Below are 15,391 nucleotides of genomic sequence, written 5' to 3' on the forward strand. Positions count from 1 at the left end.
TTCATATCTTAACTTAATGAAATAAAGACTGAAATAATCTTACACACGAAAATAAAGACAAAATATGAACTGTCTCTAGACAGCTTTCCCTTCATATTATCACTGGGCTTGTATGACGCTTGAAAGGCAAGAGCCTCTTGTATGCCAGTAGTATGCACAATTTCCACATTTTGAACAAAGACGCAAACACTACTTATCAAAGTCATTCTACCTTAGATCTTTGCCTTCACATCAGAATAATACATTCATACATTTTCTAAATATAGGTCTACACTGGCACTCATTGATACCATTTTTTTTTTTTTTTTTTTAATCACACATACACGCTATCACACATGTTGGTATTATACATACAAGAATTATTGGACACCAATATGAATGAGACCTGCTTTTAAAGGATCTTCAAAACATCTGAACCAAGAGTGGACCATCAACTTACAGAGGAAGCCATGGACATCATCAGGACAGCCCTGGTTTGGCCAGTCATTGTACTGTAAATGCCACACTGTCCTCTGCTCGCCGGATGGAACATGACGCAGGGTCAGACCGCTGGTCACGTAGCACCCAGAATCGTTGCTGAACTGACCAATCACACGGAACTGTTGAGAGACAAATGGAAATTTGCACATTACTTCCTTGAACTATCTCTGGTTATTTCTCTTGAAATTTCTGTTTTTATAAAGCACTCTTTTACTGTGGTCCAAAAATATAGAAACATTTCAACAGTCATCTTGCACTGAATACTAGTAAGTATTGCTTATCAGTATCCTATATGCCAACTGAAGAGCTCATCAAAAAGACATAAACACACTAGGAACACAGATCTGGGTGAAACATCATGTAGCTTTAACAAACATACTTTAAAACAAATGTACTCACAGCTACTCAATGGCAACAGATATCTGTAACATTTCAATAACTCGGCTGTGGTGACCTACTGAGGGAACAATTGTAATTTGTTTCTGTCCATATTTCTTTTAGTGGCCAATGGCCCTATTTGATAACTTTTGAGTATTCATCACTTTCAGGTAGCGGTCGGAACAAGTGCTCTGAGTATCACAAGCTGCTAAGACAAAGCAGCATCTTCTATTTGAAATGATCACACTCGTAAAGTGGTACAAAAAAAAAAGATGATTCTAAAACGTCTTGAACTTACTGGTCCAAACTCTGCTGTGTTTTTCTTAGGTGTCTTGCAGTCAGGCCAGTACCGGAAACACTTTTCCTTTCCTCCCTCCTGTTCAGTCAAAATAAGATATGGATCAATAGTATCAATAGTGCTCTGTGTCAAGTGCAAATCTGCACATGTCAAAGTTGTAAATTTCCCAAACAAATCTAGAAGAAAAGCCTCATAGCATACACAAGTTCAGTTTCATAAAACAGAGAATGAATATGCTAGCTGTTGACATATTAGCCCATCTTACTTGCACACAGAAAGTTGACACTTATTGCATTCTCGAACACAATCTAAAACAGAGAAAATGCCCCTAATTACCAGTACAGGCCGCTGTGAAAATGGGAATCCTGGTCAACTCTTAATTTTCCTTCTTTCTTTTTTTCAATCAACACTATGAAATGGGGTGAAAAAAACCCCAACAAAATACTGTGCCCCATCATACAACTTTTCTAAATTCAATATTTAGTGTTGCAGAAAGTTGCTGATATGATATAATATAAATGATATATACAAGCTCAATCATGAAGGCATAACATCACATCCTTTATAACACATGTAAAATCAAGGTTTACCAACTATTATAACACATGGAAATCAAGGTTAAGCATTACACATTCATATCACTTTCAGAGTGAATCATGATATATGCCATGACATCATCTACACTTGGCTGGCTCCTACCTCAAGTTTGGTGAGCATGGCTATGACTCGTGTCCCCTGCTCCCAGACCATCCTCCACCAGTCGTTGACAGTGCACTCCAGTGGGCCCTGGGCTGCGATGTACTGCAGCATCTCCCCAGCTATGGGTACCTTGATTGGGGAGGCGTTGATGTAGCCACCACTGTTCTCCTTCGAGGATGACAGCTCCATCCTGCAGTCCTACGATGAGATAAATTAAACACACACTTAATAGTGAGGTGTCTTCATATACTCTATCAAATAGTACCTATCATCTGCTAAACACACACACACACACACACACACACACACACACACACACACACAAACCAATACAAGCATGAAATCAATACAACAGAATTAGATGAAATCTCATCAACTACAGTATAAAACCAGCATTCAGTTTATGACAAGAACGTGACATTCACATGATACACATTCTGCAATGCTGGCAAGAAAGCAGCCAATCTGTAAACTATTAAATAGAACAAGATCTGTGGCGTGCAGACTGATGTACAGACAACCCAAATACATGATCTTGTTTAATTTACTGGGTATTCTCCTTGATGTCACTGGTTGACTTTTATTTAGATAACACAATGCATCCCTGTGAACTCCTTTCATCTTATTAATAGTCAGCAGAATTAAATCCTGGCTTGTCCTAGAGGACTGTTTACTTACCTCATATGGTAACACATCCTTAAATCTGTTCCTCTTAGCATTTTCCGGTAGCCTGGAGGTGTAGTAGATGGCCCCTGCCTTCTTTTTGGGGATCTGCTCGTATTCAGTGAACACTTGACCCTCTCTGAGCTGCTTCTCAAGTATTTTCCGCTATATTTTTGAAGAACAGAATCATCAAATATTACTGATATGGAAAACTTCATCTTACAAAGTTTCTAGCTTTTTCCAATCAAAAGTAGTAGAAAATTGACGGCAAATAAGGTTTTGCAAGCATTGACTTATGCAGGATGCTGAATAAACTTTTCTACACACAAACATTTAATACACATTATTCTGTCAACTATTTATAGACTATTACTACACATGATTCCTTGTACTGCCACACTATGATCACACATAAGCATCATCAGAGACTCCAACCCCAATCGCCTTCTGATCTGGAGATTCTCCCGCCCGAAACCCCTAGCAAACGGGAGACTCCAAGTTGATGTGCGCGAAGCGCAAAATTCCTAGGGTTCTAGATGTTCTCTGGTGCTATCTAAGGCTTATTTTTTCAACATACGATAGCAATAAGTAAGAAATCCTTTCCACCGGGAGACACAGAGCCAGGGCGGGAGAAATCAAATCTCAAGCGGGAGAACGGGAGAATTTGCAAAAATGGACTTTCGGCGGGAGATCTCCCGTCGAAAACGGGAGAGTTGGAGTCTCTGCATCATATTGTGGATCAATTCATCAATCTGTTCTCCAACACATCATGACAATAAGTTGGGCACATAATAAGAAAGACATGTAATTTTCTATTATCAACTTCTATCAACTTTGACATTACATTCAACTTCAAATGTTTTCATTGCATGTTCTTGTGGTTGCACATTACACTCACTTCATACTTTCGTACGTTTTGTGTGTTATGGTGTATCACAATACTTTCCCCCTTCCCATCAAAGTAATGGAAAGAACACAACACACATGGCATGTAATTGAAATCAAAGATATATACATACAAGAGGTTTCTGTACTGATCTGCTCTGAAATAAAATATCCCAAAGACTCACCCTGGCATCTCTTGGGTGTTTTGCTTCCTCTTCCGGATCATCCGGTAGATCCCTTGGCCTCAGGAGGGTCAATCCACTCATAGCAGCCATCTTGAGAGGACCGATGTACCTCTCTGTCTCTTTCAATTGTTCTTCCTGCTTAGCAGCAGGCTGAGGAAGTTTGGTTGATACTGGCAAGTTTGGCTCACTCATTCCTTCTGCTGACGGAGTCACAGAGCGATCCCCATCACAGCTACTTCCCGGCTTGATGGTACTGGATGTCGACACATCAAGGTCTGGATGGATGTCTGTGCTAGAGTCATTTGATGGGGAAGTGTTGGCCAGATCAGGCAGACCTGCTTGGCTGGCAATCAAAGATCCACTGGCCTTGCTGAATACCATGTCCTCTGACACTCCCTCTTGCAATTCTTGGAGGGTCTGTCCTGCATGCTCATGCTGCGGGGAGCCGAACGAAGAACCGCCACTGTTGACTGGGCTGTGATCCTCGGGGCTGAAATGTGCCATTGGGACACTGTGCATCACTCCACCAGGGCTACCTCTAGATGGGCTTCCCATTCCCGTGAGGACGGTCTCAACATCCGAATTATGAGCAGACATCGCGAACCCCTGCGACGTGTTCACAAAGTTTGCATGATCCACATGAAGCATAGCATACTGGCCAGGGTTGACTTCCCTCATTTCTGGATGAAGCTGGGGCATGGAATACACCCTGGTTGGCGAGCCTGGATGGCCACCGCCACTCATGTGTCCCACTCCTGCACCTGAATGCATGTATGAGAGAGAGTGTTCTGGGAGTGAGGGCTGCGAGTTTGACAACAAGATGTCACCGTGGCCATGGGGAGGCAAGAGGAAGTGATGTGACGGGCTACCCAAGCTGCCTGGGGACAGATTAGAGTCAATGTCACTCTGGTCAGCAAACTCACTCGGTGGACTCACTAAAGGCACGGCGTAGTCGTGGAATGGATTGATACTCAAGGAATGGTCTACAGGTGGGCTGGGGAGGTTGTCCTCATACCCAGAAGGCACACTCATCGGTATGTCGGCAGGAGCAGCTTTATCAGCCAGATTCAGAGTCAGGGAAGGCTTGAAGTCAGCTGGCTGCTGGGGGCTCAGCTGCTGCTGGAAGCCACCAGGTACATGTCTGCTGTACATGCCAACCGTTGGATGGTAGTCCTGATGGGGTTGTATCCTCAGCTGGTTGAATGCTTCAATGGGCAAAGACTGGGTCAAGTCTGTCTCACCATGAACGTTACCACTCCCATGGTAATTAACCTCCTGCACAGCTTCAATGGCCTGCAACCTCCTGCCAACTAGGTCTGGACTGCTGCTGCTCATTAGGTAGTTGATGCCTTGCCTCGCAAGGTTCGGCGTGCTGGCACTTCCCCTAGGGTAGGGGGGTGGCGGTTTGTACTTGTTCTTCAGGAGTTTGGCGGTGATGTATTCCTCCGTTGTCTGGATGTTTCCCGAGGTCAGTTCAGGCACACTTATGGTATGTACAATGTTTCCATGAGGTGTTTTAATGAGCAGTCCATGCTGCAGTGACTCCAGAGAGTAGTCCATATTATTAGAATTGTAGTAATTATTGGGTGTGCCTCCATAGCTAAGTCTGAACTGCTGCCGATAGTGGTTGTTGTGGTTTCGACTTTGAGGCCGTAGTTCCGGTTGCGCATACATAACGTTTTCCATCGCCCCAAAGTTGTTTTGCTTCCCCAAGTTCCCAACACTTTGGCTTTGCTCGCTAACAGTGAGCAACCTCTGTTTCAGCCTCGCTTGAATCAATGACTCGTAGTCTGGACTTGGCCTGTACGCTGGCAGCCCCGTATGCAGCTTTGATCGGAACATCTCATTATTTGTCAGACTAGGATTTGATGAGTTTGGAGACACCTGCGTGTGAAGTCCATAATTCAGCGAGTTCACACTTGGAGCGCTGTACACGCTGCCATTTTGGTCCAACGTGACAAGATTGCCGTTGGAGTAGTTGTAGTCCATGGATGGTCTGTCCAGGCTCAACTCCGAGGTAGTGAATGGTCCAATGTCGTATGGATGCTGATTTTCCAGGCTCTGTTGAGATGTGGTGTAATTGGCGTTACCCTGGGCGGTAATGATGAAGCGCTGATTTGCTGGATGTCCATCTACGGGCATGTGGTAGGGTAGACTCTCTGCAAAGCAAAACAAGTGAAGAAAATGATGAAATATGTAAATGTGTTTTACTCAAATAGAAAAGGGAACATTTTGGAACTTCAGCTAAACACAATATAAAATGACACATACAAGAGAAACCTCTGCAGCTATTACATTTCTCAGCACTAACAAGAAACTTGAACAAACAGCTTAAATTACTTGATGATGATAACTTGATAACCAATACAAGATGTACTGAGTGTTGGTTGCTTCATCAACAGACTATGAAAAAGAAAAGACAAACATTCATGGATGTCACTCTATTCCATGTTATAAAATGGGTTCAAGAATGTAGCCAATTGGAAGCGCTGAAATGAGTCACGTGTGCGTGCATTATTTTCTTACTAACATGCACGGCCGTGCAAAAAAACGTAAAGTCACTGACGTCACAATGTTTACACTAGCAGTGCACACTCAATCAGTAGTTACAAGTGTGTCACGCACTACTATACGCGCTGTCAATCCTGTAAACAACTTCTAGTTCGGGCTGCCAGCCGGCCTTTCTTGTGCATAACATGTGGCGTATACCGCGTACGTGTACTCTTATACATAATACTTATATGTGCGAGTTTTCCGAGTGCAACGTGCGTAAATGTTTGGGACGAACATCTTCGGACATCTTGACTTTTGAGCAAGTGCTACATGTAGCTGACTGGTATTGACCCACAAAGGTACATGAAAAATGCTGTTAGTTTTCGACCCATTTTATAAATCAAATAATACATAGGTTTGAGTTCATGACGTTAGTGGAGATGCAGCTCACTCTCGGGTATTTACAATGTAGTGCAACATGAACTCGGCTTCGCCTCGTGCATGTTTCACAATTGTAAATACCCTCGAGTGCACTACATCTCCACTAACGCACTCTCACCTGTGTATTATTTGTATAACACCACTAAACTGTACACTTTACGTGCTACGTTCGCACGCCCAACTCAGGCAACGGCGTGCCAAGTTCACACATTTTGCTCAAATGCACAAACCCGCCCAAACATACTGATAAATCGCCAAATGCCACACTGCAATGAAAGCATAAGAAAAATCTTTAAAAAAATAATACATACATCTGAGAAACAGAATGTTTTCCCAAAATAAGCCAATGTTGTAATCTCAGAATGATATGGCACACAGAGGTCTCATGGCGCATAAAGATTAAAAAAAAAATACAACCTGATCCACAGTAACAGATGCATGTAAACATCCATCCATAATGTTTTCATGGGGCAAACCTACCATCAGATGAAGCTCCCTCCCCTGGCATAAGGTGGTCCTTGTTGCTTCCCATCATCCCTGGCAGTGGTTGGCCCTCCATGGACAGCCTCCGGTCAGGGTCCATCCCACCAATCATTTTGTCTTCTGGGAAGCCATCCACCAATACCTCCCGACTCCCAAGTCTATGAGTAATAAGCATCAATATTGAGAATTATTAGCAAAGTGTTTTTACAATTTAAAACAGGCGAATAAAGAAGGCCTGGTGGTAATAAGTTGAGAAACTCAAAGTTCCTTGTAATTGAAATTCAGAAGCACTGAGTGAATACATTCATCTCTACAGCCTTGAACTATTTCTGAAGTTTATAAAAAAAGAAGAAAAGCATCAACTGTATGACTAGATGTGTGTGTGTGTGTGTGGGGGGGGGGGGGGGGTATGTGGCTCTCAAGGAGAGTACTCTACAATAGTAAATTCACTGTCTTATACTTTAGTATGTCTCACAGGGTAGATCATATCTTTGAGATTGAAATGGCATTAAGATGATGAAATCAGTTTTGACACATTACTACACTCCTTGCTACAGCTTGTGAATCACTTAGTTTGAATTTCAATTAACCTGAATTTAAATGTAAAACAACTTCTCTTTCATTTCTCATTTATGTGTTTCTCATTTCAGCATAAAGAGAACCTTGACAATTGCTCTTTTTCATCCTTTTTTTTTTGTTTGACATGAAAAAGTATGACAAGTGAAAAGAGTTGTAACTAACTTGACTGTCTCCACAGTGTACTTGTGAAACTGCTGCTGCAACCGGCATATCCTGCAGACATACTTGGCAGTCTCGGCATCCTCCATCTGAAACTGCATGACATCCTGCGACTTTGCAGTTCCCACTCCAAAGACGCGGCGGTTGTGACCCATGCTCTGAACCTCGTGCCACCTGTAATGAGGACAGACAAAACAATGAATAAAATAAAGCAAAACCACACACACAAACCAAGAAACAATGGCAATGAACTTCACATACTTTAGTAATAAACACGTGTTGGTAGTCGCATATTTACACAAAATTGTGGCTAGCATCTCAAGGTACCAAGTTCAAGAAGTACAAATTGATTACATTCCAGTAGTCCTCAGTTTTGTTGTTGATTTGTTTACATCACCTCATGCCACTATCATGCCTGTTAGCTAAAAGTATCAGATTGAGCTCTGTGGGTAAGCTTGGCAGAAATGTTATCTTTAGGTCATGTTTGCCATTTTCACCATTCATTTATTCAGCCTAGCATATATTCGAAGATATTCTGAGGCTTTAGCATCTGAATGTACAGAGACTGTCTCTCTTCACAAAAATTAATTATGACAATATTTACATGTCTACCCTAAAACCATCACATCTAATCATTTAGATGCCTTTTCCAAGCACTATCTTGATAAAAAAAAAGTGCCACATCTGTTGCAATTGTACACAGATCCAAAGAATACAACAGTTATGGATCAACAAGATTAAAAAAAAAACACAAAGCATGGCAGTGGGATAGCACTCACTGGATGTATGCCGTCTCTTGTCTGTTGAGATGCTTGACAGTCAGCCCACTGAAGGATGCACCGATGAAAAGTTCATTGCCAGAATCATCCTAATGAGCGAGAAGTAATGTAAATTGACAAACCATAATTATGATGACGACAAATCTCATCACATGTCCAGGCTCTACACTAACTTTTTTTTTTTTTTTTGTCTGGTGGCCTGATCAGGCCATTAAAATCTTTAAATGTGAAAGTTTGGTGGTCTGAGAAAGATATGTAGTGGCTCGCAATAAAAGAAAAGTAACAGTCCATCTTAGATGCCCGATCGGGCCATTAAAAGATAAATTTGGTGGCCCAACACAATGTCGAGGTCTGCATGTGGAAATTTGAAAATGATTGAGATACTGTACAAACAGAATTGTACACCTTGAAAAGTCTGCAAGCGATTTAAGGCTTGAACATAACAAATGGCTCCTGGTTACATTGCATCAGTATAATGCATGCTTTGCCATAACAAATTTTAAAGGGAATGATTCACTGGAAAAACAAAACTGACTGATGCCAAGACAAATAGGGAAGGAAGAAAAGTTCAAATCTTCCTCAGGAGCAACTAGATTGACATAGCATTTCAATAAGGTCACATCAAATTCTTGAAGTTTTCCCCAAGGAAATCATTCCATCAAAAAACTTAGGCAACCTCCCTGCCTTCATTGAGATATGAAAAATATTATCATCAGCTGAGAGATACAAGTTTTCATAGTTTAACTGCCAAACTGGGTCCAAACTGACAATACACGCATGAATGCACATCCACAAAAACAAACGAACAAACAAACAAACAAACACATACACACACACACACACACACACACATGGACAAAACACATACAAACACCACCTAGATTGGAATCCCATCATCAAAACTGGTGTAGGGTTGCTAAAATCCTCTACGCTCACCTTGGCAGGGAAACTCTCCTGACCGTAGCCTTCCAGCTTGGAGGCGACCTCGATGTAGGCCAGCTCACTGACCTCAGGCGACATGCCCTTCTTGGCCTGAAACTCAATCACCACCTTCACTAGCATGCTGCACAGCGTTTCATTATCTGTGGTCAGATTCTGGAGCAAAGATTTACAATGTGAAATATAATCATGATATAGGAACAACAAGAGCAAAGACTGGCACTGGATTTGTTTGCTAGGTAGAGAGCTACATGCACTGCATCAATATGAAGTTGACAGAGAGGCAAGCAATCTTGACTAGGGTGGTCAATCACTTGGAAAAACACATCAGTAAAAACAAGGGGGAAATTTGAGAGGATTAACATTAACAACAGTTTGACTCCTTCAACTGTACTATTCTTTCCAATCACACAAATATCAAACTACTTCTTTAAAAAAATAATAATAATAATCACAGTTATATCAATACTGTTAGAACATCAATTTGTTATGTTACATCCAAAATCTCTGAGAGGTCTTCACTGCCAGTGCTATGATCATGTCGTGTCAGATTTGACAGCCACACTATAGTGGATTAATTGCTTCAATGGAAAAGGTGACTGGTGACTGCATCTTCAGACGCAAAAGGCAAAGGACTTCATGTTTACAGAATGAAGTGGATATCTCACGAAGAGGGATGAAAGCATAAGTGTCACTTCAAACACCTCAATGGAACGAATCTAGACGCTTAGTGCTCCTGTATTAGCCGAATTGAACTCTGTCTGAAGGAAAAAATCTTACATTGTGCTGATTTTTTTTTTCTTTCATTCTTTATTTACCCATAGCAATACGCTAGATTAGCAATATTATACATACACATGTACATTTATTGTGTGCGTGTGTGTGTGTGTGCGTGTGTGTGTGTGTGTGTGCGATGACCAAGTGTAAATGCATCTGAATAGAGTCTTAGTACACCCTGACTCAAAGAAATTTCCAAACTGACAAAAGCTGTCCAGACCCTCTTTATGACACGCATATGACAGTCACATATAATTGTGGATTTGTACAATGTCAACAAACAGCCAAACAAACAGCTAAACAAGCATTCCACATTCAGTGTCTATTCACCTAAACATCTGACGTATATTTACTGCATTGAATGCTAAAAAGGGAGAATTTCAAGAATGCAGTTGGTTTGCACTTCAGCGATTTTGCAGAATGCAAGGATTACTCGATTAATCACTAACAAAAATTTTCCTTCAGGGTAGGTAACAATGCAGAAGTACCAAAACAATGGAAATTATAATCACATAGAGACACAGGTAATAATCTTCAGTTACAAACACAAAAAAAAGCACACTCAACTTTGCACTCCACATACTGTTTGAAAATTGTATAGAAACAGGCTCAAAAATGAACTTTGGCCCCACAAACCTTTGGCAAGAGCACATAGTTGTTTTGCAGAAATTCCACAGAATGCTTGGTGGGGTCATAGTCTCCGAATTCAGCTGCACATAGCAAACATAGGATATGGGCAAAGGTAAGACAATTGAACATTGGTTACTCACAATGGTGTTGACACAAAGGGATATCTACATTGTACCTTGAGGTCAAATGGGTGAAACATTAGTCACCAATCAAATAGAAATGCCCTCAGTTCGGTGGCTTGATTTTACAAAGAAAGAGAGAGAAAGAAGCTGAATTCCACAAATAGTGCTTTATATCAGTACTGAAACACAGCCCACAAGCTGTGTGGATGAAATATACCACAAACACACACAGTGTAAATGCCACGAGCAGAATGTATTTATAACGGATGAAAATATGCCACAAGCAGTCTATTTATAATGTTCAAAGTACACCACAGGCGCAGTATAAATGCCACGAGCAGAATGTATTTATAACCATGATATGCTAACCAAGAAATGACAACCACAAGCCCCCCCCCAAAAAAAAAGAAAATAATTATTATGAAAGTTTTTCACATATTTTTAGTGTGATATCATAAAGCAAGTGTAAAGTAAAAATACTCCTTACATATTTAGGAATGGCAACAATACCATTAAACCACACATTTCAATATATTTGATATTACCGGTATCAGTTTTGGTAGAAAATCTATTGAAATGATAGCATGACAGTGCTTGTGGAATAATAATTACTGTAAAACATGATATATTCGCGGCATCAATTTTTCGCGATTTGGAGCAGACGGCCTTTTTTGCGGCATGAAATTTTCGCGACCTGCCACTGGCATTCAATGCATATAGTGTAGACAAGAACTTTCTTGTGCATTTTAATTTCGCAGATCTTGGCGCTCGCAAAATTTGTGAAATCAAAATGCACGCGAACATTCCTCGTTTTACAGTATAAGGGTTAGCTCATTTCACATTCTAACAAACTCAGCATTTTGTGATATCTTTCACACTCTGTCCATGTCCTAATATGCCTCTTGTTTCACTGCCCCCCCCCCCTTTTAGCTATGTTCTCAATACTTCAAAAAAACCTCATGTCATGAATCTGAAATTAAAAGGAGAAGAGATGAACTTGAAATCGTGTTCCTGCACCTGGGCATTTCATGAATTTTGCCTACCACAGTAACACTAAAAGAGGGAGGAAAAAAATCTATTCCACATAATAGTACCATGACGTATATTACCTATCCACAGTTGCTTTATTGATGATACCTATGAACCAGAGAAATGTGTGTTACTCAGGTAGAGAACAAGAAAAACCTGTGGAAATTGTGGAAACACTCTCCCCTCCAATAAAAGACAGGCGGCCTCAAATACAGGAAAATTTACAGCTCCAGGGCAAGGTCATTTGACATATGGTTCTTCCCCCAGCCATGATTTTAACAGCAGCAGGAAAAAAAAAAGCAAATTTATTGATGAAAGGACATCCTTTAACTCACTTATGCATAGATGGCATATTTTTTATGGGGGTGAAACTTCAAAGGGACATAAACTATAGGCTATGCACTACACATCATAGACGAAGTTACTCCAGCTCCTGACAGTTAAATTGAAGATTGCCGCCAGTCACCCCACCCCCATAAGTAGATCGCTACTGGAATGATTTAACTTGGATTAAACCTTTGAAATGACCTAACATTCATAAAAATATTAAAACAAATGCAAACAACTACCATTACTAATACATATGAAATGCCAAACTTAAAATATATGAGTAAAAAGAGATCTTGAAACAAAGGACTGTTTTAGCACAAATCTACAGGGTTTTTATATCAATGCAACTGGTGTATAATGTCATAATAGTGGGATTCCAGATATCATGTCGGAAACTATGAAACGGTTGAACTATACTGTAAAGTGCTTTCGTGGTAAAGAAAAATAGCACAAATTATCATTTCAACAGAAGTAGAGCAAAATGTACAGAATGTGTAGTGAGGAGATACTACAGTTGTGCTTGTTTCAACTGCAGCTGATGCATTGTAACAGCACAAAAGTGAATACTGTAAGTAGATATGAATGAATAAAACAGAACTATGTAAATGCATTTCATTCCATCTCAAGTGTAGATTTAAGTAGATTTTACTATACTGTAAAGTGCTTTTGTGGTAAAGAAAAATAGCACAAATTATCATTTCAACAGAAGTAGAGCAAAATGTACAGAATGTGTAGTGAGGAGATACTACAGTTGTGCTTGTTTCAACTGCAGCTGATGCATTGTAACAGCACAAAAGTGAATACCGTAAGTAGATATGAATGAATAAAACAGAACTATGTAAATGCATTTCATTCCATCTCAAGTGTAGATTTAAGTAGATTTTACTATACTGTAAAGTGCTTTTGTGGTAAAGAAAAATAGCACAAATTATCATTTCAACAGAAGTAGAGCAAAATGTACAGAATGTGTAGTGAGGAGATACTACAGTTGTGCTTGTTTCAACTGCAGCTGATGCATTGTAACAGCACAAAAGTGAATACCGTAAGTAGATATGAATGAATAAAACAGAACTATGTAAATGCATTTCATTCCATCTCAAGTGTAGATTTAAGTAGATTTTACTATACTGTAAAGTGCTTTTGTGGTAAAGAAAAATAGCACAAATTATCATTTCAACAGAAGTAGAGCAAAATGTACAGAATGTGTAGTGAGGAGATACTACAGTTGTGCTTGTTTCAACTGCAGCTGATGCATTGTAACAGCACAAAAGTGAATACCGTAAGTAGATATGAATGAATAAAACAGAACTATGTAAATGCATTTCATTCCATCTCAAGTGTAGATTTAAGTGGAAACATGATGAAACTGTGATCAATCATCTGATGAACAGGAAGAGATTATAAAGGATGTCAATATGTTTTACCTTGTGCTGCCAAACTGGCAAGACTGACTGCTTGGTCAACGCTGCAGGGCAGAATTCCCTCAATTATGTCACTTTTCAACTGCAAATAATACATGTACCTACAAAGGAAACAAAGCAAAGGCATTCCGTTTTTGTTGGGGTGATACCTAGTAACTTGCACCAGCAACCATCACTGACATAAGACTACAAAGTAACTTGTGAGGTTTTATCAGTTCAATTTTGAAAAGTTCACCAAGACTAAATATCTACCTTGGCAGGGCTTGCTTTCTTTTTTCTTCTGTTTCAGAGTAAGGTATCATGAAAGATTAGTGGCCACATTTCTACCTGTACCTCTCATCATCGTTAAACAGCATGTTCTTTTTAAATGACACAATGCATCCTGATCATTTCATCGATCTCAGATCATCAAACAAGTCAGATAAACTCACAAGACATAAAACTCCTCCACATTAAAGGAGCATTCCAGATTGTGGCTGTACTTGAAATGCCTGCAGTGCATATAGGCATGACACAGTAAAAAGGCCACAGCATTTACCGTCTGCATATTGATCCCACATTGTTCTGTGATTGCCTCGGGCTATAACGAGTATGGATCAGTCAAACTGAATAACTGTGGGCGAAAGCGTGCCAGAGCACGCCTGCGCAACACACACACGACAGTATAAAATCACCACCTGAAAAACAGAAGAATGTTCACTACACTGGCTCTTCTGCTCATCAGTTGAAGATGGTGGCCATTGCTGGGTTACTACCTGGTAGTGCATTCTGCATTTTTGTCACTTCGCCTCTTAAAAGACACTTTCAAAAAATGCTGAAAGTCTTCAAAAGTTTTATTTCTATACAGTGGAAACTCGATATAACGAGATGGTCGGGACCGAGTCATTTTCCTCGTTATAGCCGATATCTCGTTATATCAGTAGGCATAAAAGAAGGCATAAAATAAAGACATTAATTTGCATATGTGGGACTACCCATTATATTTCAATCAATACTGATAACTTGATATTGTGTGTGAGGGAATTACTCACCTTTATGGGTAAGAAGATGTTTTTCGCCAAGGAAATCCAATATCAAGAATGTGTTTCTTATTAATTGTACACTGTAGATGTTTGAATTTGTAAATTTATATAGCTTGCGATTGTATCAAGATCGTCTGTGGATTTGTATGTGGTTATCGTATGGGTGTGTGTTGTGTGGAAAGCTTGAATATGGTCTGCACAATGCTGTGTGTGTATGTGACACATTCTGTATGTACATTATGACTGCGTGTGTGTGAAGACGGGGAATTCCCTAAGTAGAAGGCCAATCACAGCATCAGATTGCCTCACACCTGCTAAACGTCATGATGATGTCATGTATACATATGGCCGTCCCACCACATTTTCTGCATGTATCAGTGTGCGTGCACACACACACTTCACACGTACAACATGCAGTGCTAGCTGGAGTGCACTGAAGAAAATGATTATGTGTGTACAAGACAGTTTTTGGCGCATCAAGCTTTACAATCTCGGAAGATGATAGCACAGGCGAAGTAAGCTTTACCGAAGGCATTTTGCTTTACCTCGCTATAGCAGGTTTGATTTACTATATTTTTCTTTGTTTGGAAGTCACAAAA

At 40.2% G+C, this 15,391-nt stretch overlaps 1 protein-coding gene across 1 annotated transcript in view; it reads right to left on the minus strand.

Moving 5' to 3' along the window:
• LOC139743187 (tyrosine-protein phosphatase non-receptor type 21-like) overlaps positions 1–15,391 on the minus strand; it is a 29,873-nt gene that overhangs the window by 1,322 nt on the left and 13,160 nt on the right. Inside the window, exons 4-14 of the mRNA XM_071653688.1 lie at positions 13,774–13,871; positions 10,875–10,948; positions 9,459–9,617; positions 8,523–8,611; positions 7,747–7,917; positions 7,003–7,163; positions 3,589–5,747; positions 2,534–2,683; positions 1,856–2,053; positions 1,157–1,234; positions 440–599 (exon numbers count right to left, since the gene is read on the minus strand). Coding sequence (XP_071509789.1) covers positions 440–599; positions 1,157–1,234; positions 1,856–2,053; positions 2,534–2,683; positions 3,589–5,747; positions 7,003–7,163; positions 7,747–7,917; positions 8,523–8,611; positions 9,459–9,617; positions 10,875–10,948; positions 13,774–13,871 — 3,497 coding nt within the window. The remainder of the gene's footprint in view (positions 1–439; positions 600–1,156; positions 1,235–1,855; positions 2,054–2,533; positions 2,684–3,588; positions 5,748–7,002; positions 7,164–7,746; positions 7,918–8,522; positions 8,612–9,458; positions 9,618–10,874; positions 10,949–13,773; positions 13,872–15,391) is intronic.

This window comes from Diadema antillarum, unplaced genomic scaffold (assembly GCF_040938485.1).
Source record: "Diadema antillarum isolate AM-2024a unplaced genomic scaffold, OU_Dant_1.0 seq00001056_RagTag, whole genome shotgun sequence".
NCBI classification, from domain to species: domain Eukaryota; kingdom Metazoa; phylum Echinodermata; class Echinoidea; order Diadematoida; family Diadematidae; genus Diadema; species Diadema antillarum.